We start from the raw sequence: 19331 nt of genomic DNA, 5'->3' as shown, positions 1-19331 counted from the left end.
AGTGGGTGTGTCTAATTTGTGACACTTTTTCTTTGTATGGTTCTTGGGTTTTTCAGAATCCCTATGAGTTCAGTAATGTAACATTGATGGCAGAACCCGCACTCTGAAAATTGTTCCAATGCCAGTGCTTACTAGGGCCATTGAAGCTCTTACAGCTCTGCAAGCTTACTGTTAGCTCCGTCCAATTTCCTGAGCTGAGCGAGGCAGGCTTCGAGTAGCAGAATCCACTGAAGCACCTGCAGGGGGCTGTGAAGGCTTCATTGCACGCACACTGAATGACCGAGTAGTGCATATGTTAACTTTTGTAAATTGAAAGTGGGTCATTTGGTCCTGGCTGCCTGCTTCCAGCTGAGGTCAAAGAAGAATTTATGCCCATCCTACTGATAATCACAGTAATCACGGAGTTCAATCTGAGTGGTGGAGGTCAGAATATGGCGGTTAGTAAATGAACATATAGCATAGGGCCAACAACCCAGATCTAACAGTGACTCTGGGTGAGTGTCTGAAAAGTTTCAGCGCTCCGTCCATCATCTCCTTGTGTTTGGTTTGTTTGCTCTAAGTTGGCAGGGTATGCCCAGACATGGATCCCTTGCTCACTTTGAAACTTTGACACTGGATTCCAGCTAGCCTGGCTGATGATGGGTGTTACCCTGAAACCGGTTCTAGGATGCCTTTTTCCGGTCCAGGAAAGACCTGGCTACCAGTGCGGGCTGGACTTCACCCATGAGGAACAGGGTCAAGACTGATTTGCAAATGGCTGGCTCTGAACTGGGGTAGCGAAGTGTGCTAAAGAACAATGATGGATTGAACTCAGATTGAATTCAGATCTGTGATTGAGGGTGAGTGTCTGAAAAGTTTCAACACTCCGTCCATCATCACCTTGTGTTTACTTTGTTCGCCCTTAGTTGGTGGGGTATGCCCAGACGTGGGTGCCTTGCTCACATTACCACTGGATTCATGCTAGCCTGGCTGACGAGGGGTGTTACCCCGAAACCAGTCCCAGGATGCTAGTTTCCTGCTCAGGGATTACCTGGCTTGGCAAGTCGGGCTGTACTGTTTCCATGAGTCACAGGGTCAAGACTGATTTGCATATGGCTGGATCGTAGCTGGGGTGGCGAAGTGAGCTAAAGAACGATGATGGATTCAACCCAGATCTGAAAAGTTTCAGCACCCTGTCCATCATATTCTTGTGGTTAACTTAAAGTACATGCCCAACCTTTTAATATCACAGCACCCTGCCTTATGGTTTGACTAGGGCCTACCTTAATGGTGACGTGTAATAATAGGGGATTTTAAGGCTTTGCAAGGGGGTTTAAATGCCAAGTCCACTTGGCAGTTTGGAACTGCATTCAGGCTGCAATGGCAAACCTTGGACATGTTTTAAGGTGCTACTTAAGTGGGTTGCACAATAAGTGCTGCAGACCCATTGGTAGCATTTAATTTTCACACCCTGGATGTATGGTATACTACTCTACAAGGAACTTACAGGTAAATTAAGTATGCCAATTGGGTATGAGCAAATTAAACCATTGTTAGGGGAGAGACCACAAGCACTTTAGCACTGGTTAACAAGGTAAACAAAAAGAAATTCAGCAAAAAGTGGAGGGAAAAACGCAAAAACAATGTTTGGGGATGGCCATGCACAGAGGGCCAGGTCCAATAAGGTCCATATTTATAATGTAGCAGAACAACACTGGATAAACATTAGTTAGGTGTATAGTGTTAGGGCAGCAAGATTAACATGTATAGCTGAGCCATGAAAAGTAACACTTAGATAGAAGGGTAGATGTTCCAGAGGTGATGTCCAAATTAATTAACAGATCTGAAGTTGGAGAATACTCATGTGGATTTGGGAACTGCTGGGATGTGTAAGTTGTCTTAATGTAGGGGACTAAAGCGCTATAAAATCATCCCTTCAGTCAAGCTATGTTTCATAGCTCCTTTACCCAAACAAATACATTGAAACCATTGGCTTAAGGCGGTTCATAAACGTATACTCTTGGCCTTTTTCAGACAGTATAAATCTGCTCTGCTTGCTAGCGAGATGGGGGTCCTGATGTCCACTTTTTTTTTACCTACAGTTAATCTGTCACAGGAGAAGCTACAAAGAATTTCTCAGGACATTCGGTGTGTTACGGAGTCTGCTGTCACAAGTTGCCCGAAAAAGGATATTTACAGGAGCATCACTGGAGTGTGCAATCACAGGTATGTGTCCCTTAATATGCGTGACTGGGAGAAACCACAATAATTAAGGAGGTAAGGGTGGGCCTTCATCATTTGATATAGGTAGCTGCTATTTAGCTGGCCACCGGTAAATCGAGAATGCATCTAATATTTACTTGACTGCTCACTAAATAGTAGAAATGACATACTGTTTGGCTGGCGGCATTCAAACTAGCAGAGCAGATTCACTATTTGCTCAGCAGATAGTTGCATAGTAGAGATTCTGCAATGTTTTGCTACCGGCTGTACAGTTAGCAGATAAAGCATCACTATTTATATGGCTGCTGGCTACATTTTAATGACTCTATACTGACTGGCTGGCAGCCAATCAAATAAGAAGGAAACTTCACTATTTACCGGCCGTTGGCTAAGTAGCCGAGGTTATGTACTAGTTTGCCAAAAGCCATGCACTTAGCACAGAAACTTTACAATTTACCTAGTCTGTGGCTAACTAACAGACATTATATACTGCTTGGCTAGCGATCAATCAAACAGCAAACAAACTTCAGTCTGCTACTGGTAAAACAGCAGATATGATGCACATTTGGCCAGTAGCCATAACAATAACAAATATGCTTCATAATTTATCTGAATGCTGATTAAACTGCAGAAAATATGTACTTTTTGGCTGATGGCCTTGCAAAACGCAAAGAAATGTCACTATTTACCTAGCTGCTCGCTAAATAGCAGAATTGATGTACTGTTTGGCTGGTGGCCTTGCAAATAGGAAATAAGCTTAAATATTTAGCCTGTTGCTGTCTGGTAAGCATACATGTAGTGTTAATTTGCCTTAAGATTTCAACAGGTACCTAAACTGCAAACATGGAGTAAACAAAATTTGTATCCATCTCCTTAAGCAGGTTAGGTTCTAGATTTATTTTTATTTCATTCACAAAACATGGTTGCAATTTGTGCACAGATTTTTTATGAATGCAATAGTAGTTCACAAAGGGACCTATGAACTATTATGTTGGTTCATAAAATACTGAATCGCAGTGGGTGGCAGAATGATCTGCCTAATTAATATTTATCAAGCAGGTGGCAATGTGTGATCTGTAATCACAGAGATGGTGGCCTATCATGAGACAGTTCAAAACTCGAAATGGTGTAGATCAGTGGCATTGAGCCATCTAATCTTTAAGGTGATCTTATCAAAAGAGGAACAGTTGCATAGGGGCCCTAATGAAGTAACCAATACAGTATAGTTGATAGGCTTCAGTACAATCTTGTAAAGGAAGGAAGAGTTTGGGGATGAAGTAAACTCTGTTGGGATGGATGAGGTATATATTTCTGCCATCCTTAAGGAACCTCCACTGGCCACACCAGCCCTGCAGACAACTCTTCACAGGAAGTGCAGTCACAGCAGTTCCTCTTAATGCAGGAAAAGGTTGACCGACAGAATCGTGACATCAGACATGATGGCTGGCCAAATGGTAAACCTTTCAAAAACTTTTTGTTTTTCAAAACCAAACTCCCAAAGTGAGAGTTTATTTTTTTATTTTTTAAATAAAAGTTTTATATCCCTCAGATGCCGGGAGAGATCTGGCAGGGACTGGGGAGTCGTCACTTTTTTTCATGTCTCTCACAGCCGGATTTGCTCTAAATAGGGAGGATAATGGAAAGTCCTTTCACCGATGGCCCCTACTCAGTCAGGCCATCAGAGGAGGTACTCCATTGACTGAGCCAATCAGCCAAGGAATGGGACGATAATTAATTGAAGTGAATTTCACTGGAATATGAATGAATATTGTCAGTAAATCAGAGAAAGAAATACAGGTAGCAATGACAAAACAAAAGAAACTGACTTTTTTTTTTTTTTACTTTATTTCAAATATTGTCAGAAATAATACACTGAATAAATAGAGACACTCTGTTACCTCCATTCGTGTAACCCATGGATCGATCATTTCACAGTTCCACTTTTTTGCTTATTTGGATCGGAGTTGTCTGGTCGACTGGTTGAAAGGTCAGGCGGTGGTTGATGTAGAAGGGTCCTGCACTGTGCAGGTCCTTGTAGGTGTGAGTCAGCAGCTTGAACTGGCATCTCTTCTGGACGGGGAGCCAGTGGAGGCTTCTCGGGTGGTTAGGCTGTTTCACTTAGGGAGGTCAAAGATGAGTCTGGCTGTGGCGTTCCGTATAGTCTGTAGTCGTTTGAGGAGGTGGTAGGTGGTTCCGGCACAGAGTGCATTTCCGTAGTCTAATTGAATGGTGATGAGGACTTGGGTCACCATTTTCCTGGTGCTGACGGGTATTCACCTGAAAATCAGCCAAGTATGCAGAGGGTTGGAAGCAGGAGGAGGCTACTGCATTGACCTGGTGCTTTATGGAGAGATCGCTGCCCAGGATGATGCAGAGGTTGCAAGCGTGGGTGGTGGGGGTAGGTGAGGGTCTGAGTCTAGTGTGTGACCATGTGTCGTCCCATGGGGAGGTCTTCCATCCTGTCAGTGTTCGGCTTCAGGCAGTTGGATCTCATCCAGTTGGCAACATTGGTCCTGGAGTTATGGAGGTTGGATCTGGTGGTGGTGGTGTCTTCCGTGAGACAGAGAGTTAGTTTGGGGTTGTCAGCATATGAGATGATGTTGAGTCCGTGGATTCAGATGATGTTGGCCAATGGTTTCATGTAGACATTGAAAAGGGTGAAGCTGAGGAAGGATCCATGGGGGAATGGCACAGATTATATTCTTGGGTTCGGAGGGCGGTGGGGGATAGACAGTTGACAGTCTGTGACCTGGGAGGAAGTAGGTGATCCTCTTGAGGGCGTTTCCGGTGATGCTGATGTGGTGAAGTATGGTGATGAGGGTGTGGTGGGATACGGTGTAGAAGGTCGCTGAGAGGTCGATGAGGATCAGGGCTGCTGTCTCGCCACTGACGAGGATGGATCTGATGTTGGTTTCGGCTATCAAGGCAATCTCATGCTGTGGTTGGAGTGGAGCAGGATTGGGAGGTCTCGGGTAGGTTGTTCACGTCTAAGTGATCAATTAACTGGCGATTGAAGGCTTTCTCTAGGACCTTTGCCAGGAAGGGGAGCATCTAGATTGGGCGGTTGGTCTTGAGCTCACTGGGGTCAGTGGACGGTTTCATCAGGAGAGGTTTAAACTCTGCGTGTTTTCAGGCATCGGGGAAGGTGGCAGTGATGATGGATGCATTGATGATGTTGTTGAGTGTGCTGCTGATTTCTTTCTGTCCCAGGTTGAAGGCATGGTGGGGGAAGGGGTCTGTCGGTCCTGCAGAGTGAATGGAGGTCATGATCGCCATGGTGATTGGCATGGTGAGAGGTACCCAGTCAGTCAGGTGGCTGCTGGAGTGGTTGGTGTGTGTCAGGAGGTGTTTGAGGTTGGTTGACTGTGAGTCTAAGTTGCTGTAGATGTCTGCTATCTTGCTGTGGAAGTGGTCTGCCAGGGAATTGCAGAGGGTTTGGAAAGGGTGGCTCATGGTCCTGGTGGCGTGGCAGATGGGCAGGAAAATTCTCTTACAATGCTGAGTAGTTCTTTTGTGTGATTGGTGCTTGCCTCAATATGGATGGTTAGGGAATCCTTCTTGGCTTCCTTGAGGCAGTGGTGGTATTGCGGAGAGTCTGAGGGGATCCTGCTGGAGCGCCATCATCTCTCCAGTTGCTTACATTCATGTTTGAGGGCTCAGAGTTCAGGGGTGATCTAGATGGCATGTTAGCTGTGTCTGCTGGAGCTGGCCAATTTCAAGGAGGCAATTGTGTCAGTGCAGTCTTTAATAAGAGAAACCTCTGATCTACTCCTCATTCCTATCATCTTCGGTATGTCGTCTCTCAGAAAATAAAATCGGCAGCCCTTTGTTAGAAATGGGGGTCTCTAGTTGACAGAGGTTATTACGTTTGACCAAGTAGGGGCCTTTGCTTCTAGTCAGGGTAAGGGGGCTACACTCCTAAAATAACCCCTGCTCACCCCTTGGTAGCTTGACACGAGCAGACAGGCTTATCTCAGAGGCAGTGTGTAAAGCATTTGTGAACACATACAGTAATACAGTGAAAACACTACAGATGGACACTATACCAGTTTAGTAAAATAAGTAATCTTCATCTAGACTTAACATAAGACCAAACGACAAAAATCCACGATACAGTATATAAAAATATGACTTTCAAATGATAGAAATACCTTAGTTCAATGTAGACGGTAAATGCAACACTTTACTCTCCAAGTAACTTGATGCGTAACGCAACATAAACAAAAGGGTCGCAGGAAAGGCAATGTGTCAGTTCCTTGCTCCGGGGAGGTGATGCGTCTGTCCCTTGCCTTAGAGGAGGGGATGCGTCTGTTTCTTACTGCATCCTGGTTACGATGCAACAAGATGGTGCCTCGATGCGAGGCGACAACTTGGCGTCTTTGATGCGATGCAACAACTTTGATACGATGTGTGAACGCCCCACCGCCGTGCGTTGAAATCGGTGGTTTCTTGAGCCGCAACAAGCCCTGCGACGCGCTTCGCTGGTGATGCAACAGCAACCTCTGTGGCGGCGACACGCTTCTCCGGCGATGCAACAAGTTTCTTCGGCAATGCAATGGAAAACTGCTGCGGCGGCTACACGCTGCTTCCTCGTTGCATCGCACTTCCAGCTCTCAGCGACGCACAGTGTCTAGAGGTCCCAAAACAACAACAGGCACCTCTCTGCAGGTAGAATTCCCAGCAAGGAAATTCAGGGGAGCTGGTGGTGAAGTATTTGTGTCCCTGAGACTTCAGAACAGGAGGCATGCTCAGCATCAAGCCCTTGGAGATCTTCCTCAAGCTGACAAAGTACACACAAAGATCCTTTTCTCCTTTCCTTGGCAATAAGTAACCACTGCAGGCCAACCCCAAACAGCAACCAGCACAGGGGCAGTCTCCTCCTTCAGCTTCCTTGGTTTCTCTCCTTGGCAAAGGTTTGTCTTGATTCCCAGAAGTGATCTAAAGTTCTTGGGTCTCTGCCTCTCTTTGTATACTCACAATTTCTTTGTTCTCGGAAGTCAGAAGATGTATGTACCCAGCCCAAACCAGTTCTGTCCTCACTGGTGCCTCTTCCTGGCAGGAGGTGGAGACAGCATTGTTGAAAGCAGACCTGGCCCAGGTAGCTGAATGGAAATCTCCTCCCCCTACTCTCTATTCAATGTAAGCTCAGGCAAGTAAAAAGAAATCTCCTCCCCCTGCACTCTATTCAACCCAGGTCCGATTCAGCCCAGCCCTGACTCATCAGACTGCTGGAGCCAAAGCCCTCTCCAGCCCCCTGTCACTCACAAACCAGACATGCAATACACAAACCTAGCATAGGCACACTGGATAGTAAACACAAGAAAATACCTATTTTCTAAAAGTGGTATTTTGAAACACTGAATGTAAAAATCACCAACACTAAACGATGTATTTTAACATTCTGAGTTCAGGCATACTAAAATCGATTTTCTACCTTGTTCTCTGGGTAAGTTAGGATTATAAGAGGTTTTAATCAAACTGCCCATGCTGGCCTATGGGAACAGGTTAGCCTTGCAATAGTGAAAAACGAAATTGGCTGTAATTCAGTATCAGGACATGCCACACACCAGGGCATGTCCTACCTCTCACACACAATGCACCCTGCCTATAGGCATACCGTAGGGGTGAATAACATGTAGAAAAGGGAAGGTTTAGGAACTGGAAAGTGGGTGCACCTGCCAAGTCGACATGGCAGTCCCAGACTGCACACAGGCTCTGCAATGGCAGGCCTGAGCCATATTTTACAAGCTCCTACTGTGGGTGGCACAATCAGTGCTGCAAGCCCGCCAGCAGCATTTGATTTATAGGCCCTGGGCACTCATGGTGCACCAAACTAGGATCCAATCATGGAGTCACTAATCCATTACAACAATTTACAACAGGGGTTAGAGGTCACGTGATCAGGGAACATGGCGGCTGGCTGACGCCAGTTGGGAGACACCCTGTGCGACAAGGAGAGCCCAACCCTGGATTCACGCTACGGAAGGTTGTAATGTTACTTCCTGGTCTCTGAGGACGTCGGCGTTTGATATCTGAATAACAAGCTTTTTTTTTTTCTCGGAAAAGGTACTGCTCGGCTGCGGCAGTGATTCTGTTGTTTACAAGAAATATCCTGTTAACACTGGCAATTATGGATGGCGTTCCCCGTAGCCCGTATCCCGTGGCCCTAGGATTGTGGGGTGTTTGACGTTTGACGATCACAAGGTAAGCTCATATGGGCCTCAGTCCCGGTTATGCTCTTTTTACACCGGCTGTCGAGAGAAGCGGCTCCGCCTCATTTGGGCGTTGGAGCTGCGCGGCGGAGAGCTGGAAGAGACTTCATGCTTCTGGGTTCTATGTGATAAAGCGAGGTGTTCCTGTGACTTTGCAGCACGGGATGGGTGCTGCGCTGGTTGAATTTTTGAATTCCAGAGCTTGCACCCCGGATTATGTAAGGAGTGGGGGCTGCAGGAGGAATTTATGTGTGTCGAGTACGCTGGGAAAACCCTGCAAAAATGTATCCTTTCCTCAGCTGAATCAACTCAGAAGAGCGTTGGGTCTGAGAGCTACTTTATAAGTGAGGAAAGCTGGACGGAATCCCAACCTCGGACCTCAGTACCCGGTGTACATCATTCTATAATCACACCTGAGAAGGAAGAGAGGGAGGTGGTGCCTTAAGGTCCTTGATCTAACGAGTTAAAGTCCAACAAAGGGGGCACGACCGTCAATACAAGAGGTGGTAGAGCCTTGGCAATAAGGAGTAGATATCAACTCCCGTCAGATCAGGACAAATATAAGAAAGGATTTGTCAAGGACATAGGTAGTGATTCTTCCTGTGTGGTGACACCAAAAACCCCGCTCAATAAGAATACAAAAAAACAGTCCATCAAAAAGTGCAGGTCGAACAAGCAGCAGACGGTCTCAAAGCCAATTCCTTAAGGTTGTATTTTAAGATAATGGAGCAGGTTGCGGGCTCCCAGGGAGGAGAAGGTGGAGTTCATAAAACAGTTTCAAACTTAGTAGAAAAAACTGATTCTTTGGACAAGTTGGGGACTCCACTGAGGCTGGAAAATCGCTTTTCTCCTCTTATGAAAGGTCAAGAGAATTCTGGGGAGATATTTTAGGCTCCCTCAGACAAGGATGCAAATGTGCCTAATGAGATAGCTGAAGTTGATTTAGACAGCACTATTAGTATGGCTACTGTTGCTTCCGTTGTTACTACCGCAGCTGCGTCACATGTTATTCAAGAGGAAAGCAATTTAGGCGCTGTTGGTGGGCAATTAGGGGCCTTCTTGGCTAGCTTTAGAGAAGAAACCTTAGCCAAATATGAGACGTCGGAAAATAATCAGAAAGAGATACAGGATAAGGGGGAGATTTTGGAGCAGAAGAGTGATGGCTTAGCTAAGCAGACAGAGAATCTTGAAGAGGAGGTCAAAGCTCTGGGGGAGACTACTGCTTCCAATCTGAGAGAGATTGAAAAATTAAAACAAGGAAATAAGGAACTCCAGCAGTATATGGAAAGGCTGTAACTACAGGCTAGGAGGAATAGCAAACCTATTCTGGGAATTAAGGAGAACGCGGAAGGGGCAGACCTAAAGGGTTATATCTCGCAATTACTGAGGGAGCTACTCCCAGACAGAGTGGACATCGATTGGGAAAATGAACTCCAGAGGGTCCACAGAGACCCATATAGGCTGCAACCGGGTAGAAAAGCTCCGAGGAAGATTCTTGTTTGTTTCCACACCTATATAATCAAGGAGCTCGTTCTAACTAGGGCACTAAAAGAAAGGACATCAACATTTGGAGACTGTACATATTCAATTAGTTCGGATATGGGGAAAAGAACAGCAGAGCGTCAGTGGCCATTAGGCTCAAAGATGAATTAACTCAGGCTCAAGGGAGTGCAAGCGCACATGAAGTTCCCCGATATGTTGAAAGTCATGTGGAACAACAAAATGTATAATTTTTGGGAGCCAGAGGAAGTGGATGCCTTGTTAAAAAAGATGGGAGGCACAGAATAGCAAAGAGGTTTTGTCTAAGGACCGGATGAAGAAATAATTTGAAAAATTACAGATTGGACGTAATTGAGCTTAGTTGCCATAATAAAGACATGATCATTCAAGACCAGGTATTAAGCATTAGAGCATTAGAGCAATATGTAGCCTGCAGTAAAATGTGACAACTTACAATAACATGCAAGTAAAAGCGACAGTGCCTATCTGTGCAAAGATGTAAATATGTAGACATGAGGCCATTAACTTTGAACTAGGAAGCCGGATTCACCTTGTTAGCATTGGGGTATCTCGAAGGTGCTTGCGCCCTAAGAGATAGTGTGGGGGAGAGTTCCTTGGGGTGGGGAGGGTTCCTTGGGGTGAGGGGGGGCACTGGGTGTTGGGAGCATTTGGGAAAAATTGGAAAAAAGTATGGTCCTCAACATGCCGTTTTTTGTATTTTTTTATGTTAACTCTTTTTGTCTTATAGTTAGAGGGAGGGAGTCTATCCAAATAAGAAATGAGTAAGAAATTAGTACATCTCATCTCATGGAATGTGAATGGGGTGAGGTCTATGAAAAAATTGGCTTGTGTCATGTAGTTTCTTTAAAAATCTGAGGCTGGGGCGTGGCCAAGATGGCGGGCTGACTGGTCGCTCCTACCGTGAGCTCCTGAGTCCCCGGAGCCCTTGACCCTTCTCGCACCGCAGATCTCCCCCGGATCTGGTGGAGAATGGAGCGGTAGCGGCTGAGAGCCCGGTGGGGGCATCTTTGGGACCCTCGGAGGCGCGGACACGCAGAACGGCGCCTCGCAGAGCCGGCCCCTGCGACGAGCGGACGCTGCAGCTTGCAAGAGGCCAGGCGGGAGCGGAACGTCTGATCCGTGGCGCCTCGGTGAGGTGGAGTGATCCCGGGCCCTTTGTTCAGCGGGAGTCCGGCCGGGTCCCCCCTGGCGACGCTGGTGCCCCCTGGTGTGAGGGGCGGGAAGCCACAACGGAACGGCGCCCTCCGCCCCTAGCTGTGTGAGGAGTCGGGGTGGAGCGCTACGCGACCCCGGGGATTGGCGGTGCCCTAGGGCCTGGCAGGCCAAAGACGCTGACGGACTTCCCTGGCGGGCCCCGGCTCTGGGGTGCTCGGATTGGGCTCCGAGGAGACGCCTATACCTGCCTGGCCGACCCGTGACCGGTGGGCCTACTCTGGAGTGCGGTGGTGTGTCCCGGGCCCTCTGACCACCGGGGGCCCGGTCGAGTTCCCCCCGGCGGCGCTGGAGCCCCCTGGAGTGAGGGGGAGACGGCCACAGTGGAGCGGCGCCCACCGCCCTGGGTTGTGAGAGGTGTCGAGAGGGAGAGCTACGCGACCCCGGGGATCTGCAGTGCCTAGAGGCCTAGTGGGCCGGAGACGCCACCGGGCTCCTTCTGCGGGCCCCGGCTCTGGGGTCGCCGGATCGGGCCCCGGGGAGACGCCTTTACCTGCCTGGTAGGCCTGTGGCCGGAGTGACTGTTCTGAAGGCGGCAAGTGGAGGGTCCCGCAGAGATTGCCAGCCCGGTGTCCCTAGGGCTCGTGCTATCGACCCCGCTCCTAGGTGGTCCTACTGCCCCCGTGTGCTGTGCCTGGGGCCCAACGAGAGCTTGGTTGGCCGGAGGGCGCTGGATGACGAGTGGCCCGCCCAGCGTTGAGTCCCACGGAGCGGCGGTGCCCGCCTGGACGGCTGCGGTGGTGTGGCGAAGCGGCCGGAGGCCTGGAGACGGGAAGGAGACCCACCCCTAGGAGGCAGGGACGCGCTGGTGGAGTGTGGCAGTGGTGCGCTGATTGTGCTCCTCTTGCGTTCGGCCTGCCGGGGGCGTTGGGGAGCTGTCGGTGAGCCCCCGGGGTTGTACTGGATCGCCTTGCTGCGGACCCCCTCACATTCCGTCAGATTTCTCTCCCTGCGACGCAGTGCCGCCTCTGAGATGGCAGGTAACAGGGGAGGCAAGAAGGGGGAGCGTACCTTGCCTGAGATGTTGGGCAGAGGTGCCCCGAGACAGGACAGATCCCAGCCAACACCGAGCCCATCGTCCGGATCTCGTGGAGCAGAGGGGGGTGAGCCCCCGGTCACCAGGTCTTTTCTGGAGTCGCTGTTCAGCACGCTCAGGGAGGACTTTCAGGCCTTGAAACAGGAGGTGGCTGGTGAGGTCCGAGAGGTTAGAAGGGAAGTTGATTCGCTTGGAGAGCGGGTCGCCGCTGTGGAGGAAGCTAATCAAGCCAGGGACGAGGAGATCACGCACCTACAACAGGAAGTGCTGCGGCTTCCAGACCAGCAGATCGACCTCCAGGCCCACGCCGAGGATCTTGAGAACCGATCCAGGCGCAACAACATAAGGGTCAGGGGAGTTCCGTCCCAAGAGGAGGGGGAAGACATATCGGCCTACCTCCGAGATTTGTTTCGAGATGTACTGGGTGAGGCGAGTGACTTTCCGGTGAGGATCGACAGGGCGCATAGAGTGGGTCCCCCACGCAGGGCCTCGGCGCCGCCCCCAGATATATTAGCCTTTCTACCGGATTTCCCTCTGAAGGAGCGGATCCTCCGTGAAGCACGTCAGAAACAGCCGGTGAGCTTCAGGGGTCACCAAATTGCTTTATATCACGACCTGTCCACGATTACGTTGCAGAAACGCAAGTCCTTCAAAATTGCCACGGACTTTCTGAGGGAGCATGACACGCAGTACTCCTGGGGCCACCCCTTCAGGCTTATCTTTCGATGGAACGGGACGCTGCACCAGATGAGATCCCTTCAGGACACGTGCGGAGTGCTGGGGATCACCGCTACTGATGAAGATGTCCCGACGCCTCAACGCCGGCCTTCTAGAGGGGGATGGCAAACGGTTCGACGGCGCCGGTCCGCGCCTCGGCCTTCCCGCCCGGACTCTCCTACGATCAGAGCGGAAATTGACAACGCCATTCGGGAAGTGTCCGGTTCCACTTCGCCTAGTGACGTGGCTGTCACGGCCTGAGCTTCGTCTAAGGGGAGATCATCTTGGCTTCACCGGCACTGCAGGTTTGAGGGTTCCGGGGGGGGGGGAGGGGGCTCTGGGGGAGCATGGATGGTGGCTGGACGTCCACTCGGACACTTTACCACAGACTTGCCCGTTAGGGGCTGGACTGGGACACTGGGGGTTTTCACCGAGTTGGGGCTGGGGTTGCGGGGAGTGGGTGGGGATCGGAGTAGGGATCTGGAGGTGGGGTGGAGATGTGGGGAGTTGGGGTGTTTGAGGGTTGTTCGGGGAGTTGGGTGGGGGGGATCCGGGGTTCGGGATGTGCCTTATTTGTCTCATGCTGTGATCTTTGTGCCCTCCTGCTGCCTTTTGGGAGGGGGGAGGACTCTGCTCGAGAGGGAATTCGGTTTGTGCGCTGGGTTACCCCCCTGGTTTCAGGTTGTTGTTCTTGCCTTGCCCATCCTGCACTGTGCCAGTGGGTGGGATGTCGTGTTGGCTCTGCTTGGCGTTTACCCTGGCCCCTGTTATTTGCTTGCATGGGGCCCCCTGATGCTTCGAATACACTTGTCACCGCCCTTCTGGTGCTCCATTGTGGTTCTCTGCTGCGCTTACCCCAATCTGCCTTCCCGCCTTGTGGTGCGCTTGCTGTGCCTCCGGGCCCCATTAACGCTGTCTATCCTTGGTCTGTTCATGGCCCTGAAGATTGTTACCCTTAATGTGAAGGGGTTGAATAACCCGGTCAAGCGCAGGGCGATACTGTCCCTTCTCGAGAGCACCCGGGCGGATATCTGCCTTTTACAGGAAACGCATCTCCTGGCCCGAGATTGTCCCAGGCTGCGATCTCCGAAGTTCCCGGTTCAGCTCTTTTCTTCTGGGGCTGCTAAAACGGCGGGGGTTGCTATCTTGGTGTCGGGGAAGTTCAGAGGGGAGGTGTTGCACAAGGTGGCGGAGCAGAAGGGGAGGCTCCTGGCCTACAGAGTTAAGCTGGGGAGTTTCTTTTTCACGGTGGGTTCCGTGTATAGCACTAATGATCACCAGGACTTGTTTTTGCAATCTGCTTTAGCTGACATTGCGTCTACGCCGGATAGGCACATACTCATTGGTGGTGACCTGAATATGGTCTTTAACTCATCTTTAGACAGATCTGCGCAGCGCCATCCTCAGACGGGGGAAATCTCACAGCTTAGCGCCTCACAGTTAGGGGACCTGGACATACACGATCTGTGGAGACGCCTACACCCCACTTCCAGAGCCTATTCCTATTACTCCCACGCACATAGGACTTACGCCAGACTAGACTACCTCCTGGTGACGGGACCGCTGGCCGCTTTGGCGACTGCTTCTGATATTGGGGTCCTCACACTGTCGGACCATGCTCCGGTCTCGGGTAGCTTCCAGTTACCGCCGGTCTCCCCGCAGCGGGGGGTCTGGCGCCTCCGGGACACCCTGTTACATAGACGAGAGATACTGACACAGATTCGGGCCGTGATTGCGGGATTCCGAGAGCACAACGAGAACGATGATACTTCTCGGGCGACGCAGTGGTCTGCCCTGAAGGCGGTGCTTCGGGGTGAGTTTATCTCCATCTCCTCGGCGGAGAATAGGGAGAGACAGCGGAAGAGGGACGAACTTACTGGTACGGTTCGGGAGCTGGAGCGGATGCACCAGAGGACGGGGGCCCCCAGAATCTGGAGGCAACTTAAAGCGGCGCGGAAGCTTCTCTCCGCACTGGACATGGACAGGGCGGAATATGCGGCGCTGCGCCTGAAACACGCGTACTATACTGGCGGTGACCGCTGCGGCCGTTTGCTGGCAAATAAACTGCGAGTGCGACACCAGCTTCAGAAGGTCAAGGAACTGTCCGTACCCGGAGACGGGTTGGCCACTGAAGATAACCGAATTGCGGACGGCTTCCGCCGATACTATGCGGACCTCTACGCTGGCGAGCCTTCCTCGGCCTCGACCGCGGCTGACTACCTCGCTTCGGTCGACCTCCCGGTGCTCACGCCGGAACAGGCGGAACACTTGGACCGGGATATCCGCCCGGAGGAAGTGATCGGGGCCATCTCCCGACTCAAACATGGGAAGGCCCCGGGGCCCGACGGCTACACTCCGCTCTTCTACAAAACATTCTGCCAGGAGCTATCTCCGCTGCTGACGCGGCTTTTTAACTCCTTTGCGGAGCCTGGAGCCATCCCCCCGGATCTGCTGAGTGCGACTGTGACGGTTATTCCCAAACCGGGGAAGCCCTGCGCCGAATGTGCATCCTATCGGCCGATCTCGTTGCTCAACGTGGACCTCAAGCTCTACACCGGGATTCTGGCGGCACGTCTGGCGCCCCATATGCCGGGGTTGGTGGATCCGGATCAGGCCGGGTTTGTCCCGGGCCGGCAGACGGTGGACAATACTAAAAGGGTGGTCCACGTTTTGGAGAAGGCCTCTCGGATCCCCGGGGAGCGCATGCTGTTGTCGGTGGACGCGGAGAAGGCGTTCGACCGTGTGCACTGGCCCTATCTTGAGCAGGTTCTTTGCAAACTGGGGCTGGGTGAGAAGTTTCGCACCCTCATATTTAACTGTTACAAGTCTCCTACTGCGACCGTGAGGGTCAATGGCTGCACCTCGGGCCGATTCGAGATTGAGCGGGGAACCAGACAGGGATGCCCCCTGTCTCCACTGCTCTTCGCTCTGTACATGGAGCCGCTTGCCCAGAGGATTAGACGTAACCCAGAGGTGTCAGGTGTCAGGATGGGTGGCTACACCCACACCATCAGCCTATATGCGGATGACGTGATCTTTATGCTAGACGACCCGAAGTCCGCGCTTCCTGCCTGTCTCGCTGAGTTGGACGCTTTTGCGGCTGTGGCGGGGTTTAAGATGAATATGAGGAAGTCTGCGGCCCTCGACATTTCGCTCGCCTCTGCTACCAGGCTCGAGCTGCAGGGACGTTTCCCCATGCAATGGTCTGGGGATCTGATCCCGTACCTGGGGATACTGCTGGCACCGTCCCTGCCCGCCATGGTTGAGGCTAATTATGCAGCCTTAGGGAACAAACTGAAGGAGGAATTGCTCCGTTGGAGCAAAGGCACGCTATCGCTGTTGGGACGCATCGCTGCGGTGAAAATGACTCTCCTGCCGCAGGTGCTGTACCTGTTCCGGGCTTTGCCACTACAGCAGCCGAAAGGGTGGATACGACAGACTCAGGCCGATATCGCACGCTTTGTCTGGCAGGGTCGTAAACCTCGACTCCGGAGAGCCCTCTCCACTCTGGCGCCTGAGTCCGGGGGCCTTGGCATTCCGGACTTGCATAAGTACTATCAGGCGTCGCAATTGCGATACTTGGTTGAGTGGAGTAAATGGGAATCGGACAGACACTGGCTGTTTCAGGATCAGGCGGTGGCGGGCAGGACTTTGCAAGAGATACCTTTCCTTCGCAGACGTCATAGGCCCCCCAATCTCTATGCGTCCTATGTCACGCAGACCACACTCCGTGTTTGGGATGCCGTGAGTGCCCGCCACGAACTTACCACCTTCCCGTCGCCACTTACCCCCTTGGTGGGGAATCCTGACTTCCAGCCCGGAACAGAACCTGGAGCGTTTTCGCTCTGGCAAGCAGCCAGGTGCTGTGCATTGTTTCATATTTATGGCCCGGAGGGAGCCGTGTCCTTCGCTGACCTGCGCAGGGAATACCACCTACCCGAGACGGAGCGTATGCGATACATGCAAGTCCGTCACTGGGCGCTACAACCGCAGGTACGGGAGTTGGCTGACCGGAAGCTCACTCCATACGAGGTGTGGCTTGCGACGCGTTCCTCGGACGCCAAGCTCATCTCGGATATTTACCGGCTCCTCCAACCCCCCCCCCATCACTTTTATAGCCCCGGAAGGGCTCGCTGGGAGCGGGAGCTGGGGAGGGCCCTGAGTCACAAGGAATGGGACGACATCTCATATTGAGCGCGGCACTCCGCTTACCACACTGGGCTCACGGAGACTTTTACAAAGGTTTCCACGTATTGGTATTACACACCTCAGAGGCTGCACGACATGAATCATCACATACAGGACACCTGCTGGCGCGAATGTGGGCAGACGGGTACACTCACGCACATTTTATGGGATTGCCCGTTGCTAGATCCATACTGGCGGGAGGTCTTGGATGAAATAGACCAGTGCTTTGATATAGAATTGCCGCGTCTTCCCGCCTATGTTCTGCTAGGGTTGCCCAATGGACTGATGTACCCACTAAGATCTAGGAAGGGCAGACAAATAGCGATCGCACTAGGATCGGCGATCCAGAACATACTTATACATTGGCGTACCACCACACTTCCCACTATCACAGGCTGGTTGCACAGGTTGTGGCACGTTCTGGGGATGGAGAAGATGTCCCTCACGGTGGCAGGGGAAGTAGACAGATTTGAGGACCTGTGGCAGCCCTTTGGTGTCCTCTTGCAATCAGAGTTCAAGGAGATCACCTGTCCACGTTATCTTAGGCTGATGCGGCTGACCACCCAGACCTCCTAATTGATGGGGGGGGAGGAGGGGCGGGCGCGGGGTTCCTTCGGGCAGTAGGGGTGCTGATAGACATTTACTCAGGCACAGGTTGGGTAAGGGGGGAGTTGGGGGGGGAGGGGTGGGAGTTGGGGGGGGTGTTTTGGTTCTGGAATAAGTGCACCTCACCGCTTATGCTTTTGTGGGGGCTCGGTGAATGCCTGGCTAGTCCTATCCTGCTACTGATGGCGCTATTGCAGGGAGCCTTTGCAGCATGCTATCTGAATGACTGTATTCCTTGTATGTATTGTTTTTCCTTGTTGCAGAAACTATAATAAAATACTTTAAACCTAAAAATCTGAGGCTAAGGAAGGAAGATGGTGTCCGACTGATATCTCCGTGGTGGAGCTCCGCCGAACACCCCCTGACGAATCTTGCTTAAAATAATAATACTGACATGAAACCGGTCGGAAACGAAGAGTAAATGGCATACGAATAAATACGGGAAAAAATAACGGCATGCCTAGCGCTCAACTGGAGAAGCAGCAGTCCCTCTCGCTTACTTGCGCACGCTGGTCTGACGGCCGGCACTCCTCTTTGCTCTCGTGCATCGGAGAGCTTCTTCACGCTCTACTATCCTGGATCCAAATCGACCTGAGCAAGCCCTCGGCAGAGCAACAGAGCGGCAGATCAGTCTCTGGAGGTGCCGCGAGGCACAGAGACAAACAGAAGCTGACAGGGAGGCGAGGCTTTGCCTACCCACAGGACAGACTGATCCACGGCAGCCGCACAAAGGGTAAACCGGCTAGAGCACAGGAAAGGAGGAGGACCGTGCAGATTGCCGTGCACATCTTCGAAGCAGAAGAAGACATGTCGGGTAAGGGAAATCGCGTTACCAAGCCAAAAAGCAGTAACAGTGCTTCCAGTAGCGCGCAGCAGGGCTCGGCTTCAGCAATCACCCAACAGAAAAGGCAGGAGGCACCCAAATCGATAGTAAAAAAAGATGGCACACTAAAACCCCTAAGCGGATCCGATCCTGTGAGCAAATATAATACCAAAAGGGGTCCAGGTCACACAGAAAAAGAAAATGAAAGAAAGAAAGACACTGATGTTTCTCAACCATTGATTACAGCCAGTTTTGGGGCTTTGACCGATCCGTCAAAAACCAATGCAAGTAGTATGACATCAACCACGGAGGGTGCACTACCTGAGACTTTGGCTGCTTTGAACGAGCAGGATCTATGGCAGGAATTACCGCCCTCTCTTGATTCTGATAAAAATGCTACTGGCCCCTTTCTCCCCTCCTTACCAGTTCACTCGCTGGGTGCCGAGGGAAGGGACTCTGATCAAGGGTTGTCAGCTAAAAGGCCACAGGAGGGTTTATCTAACACCTCAGAAAATGTGGACCTGTACTACTCTCTCACAGATGAGTCGTTAATGTCAGATGTTAGTATCTCCTTGTCTAGTGAAGAGGAGGTAGGCAACTGGTATAACAGCTCCAACCCGGACTCACAGAAACACCACCCTTTGACTAAAAAAACGACAGAAAAAGAAAGACAGAGATTGTCACAGGAATGAAAAAATCTCTTCAGATAAGGAAAGCCTCCCCGAACTAAAATGGGATTACAACGGAACACCCCCACTTCTGTTTCGCTCCAACTCTGCAGATGCTTCTGGGGGAAACCAAACTATTATAAGTA

The 19331-nt window shown here is 51.2% G+C and overlaps 1 protein-coding gene across 2 annotated transcripts in view; it reads left to right on the top strand.

The window, feature by feature from the left end:
- Positions 1-19331, top strand: part of LOC144828515 (lactoperoxidase-like) — a 1612675-nt gene that overhangs the window by 495459 nt on the left and 1097885 nt on the right. For both annotated transcript variants that reach the window (XM_078686761.1, XM_078686752.1), the window contains exon 6: positions 2082-2205. In XM_078686761.1, the coding sequence (XP_078542887.1) occupies positions 2082-2205 (124 nt within the window). The remainder of the gene's footprint in view (positions 1-2081; positions 2206-19331) is intronic.

This window comes from Lissotriton helveticus, chromosome 1_1 (genome assembly GCF_964261635.1).
Source record: "Lissotriton helveticus chromosome 1_1, aLisHel1.1, whole genome shotgun sequence".
In the NCBI taxonomy this organism is placed as follows: Eukaryota; Metazoa; Chordata; class Amphibia; order Caudata; family Salamandridae; genus Lissotriton; species Lissotriton helveticus.
The sequence above is the reverse complement of the archived record's forward strand: the minus strand, read 5'-3'. Positions and strand labels throughout refer to the sequence as shown.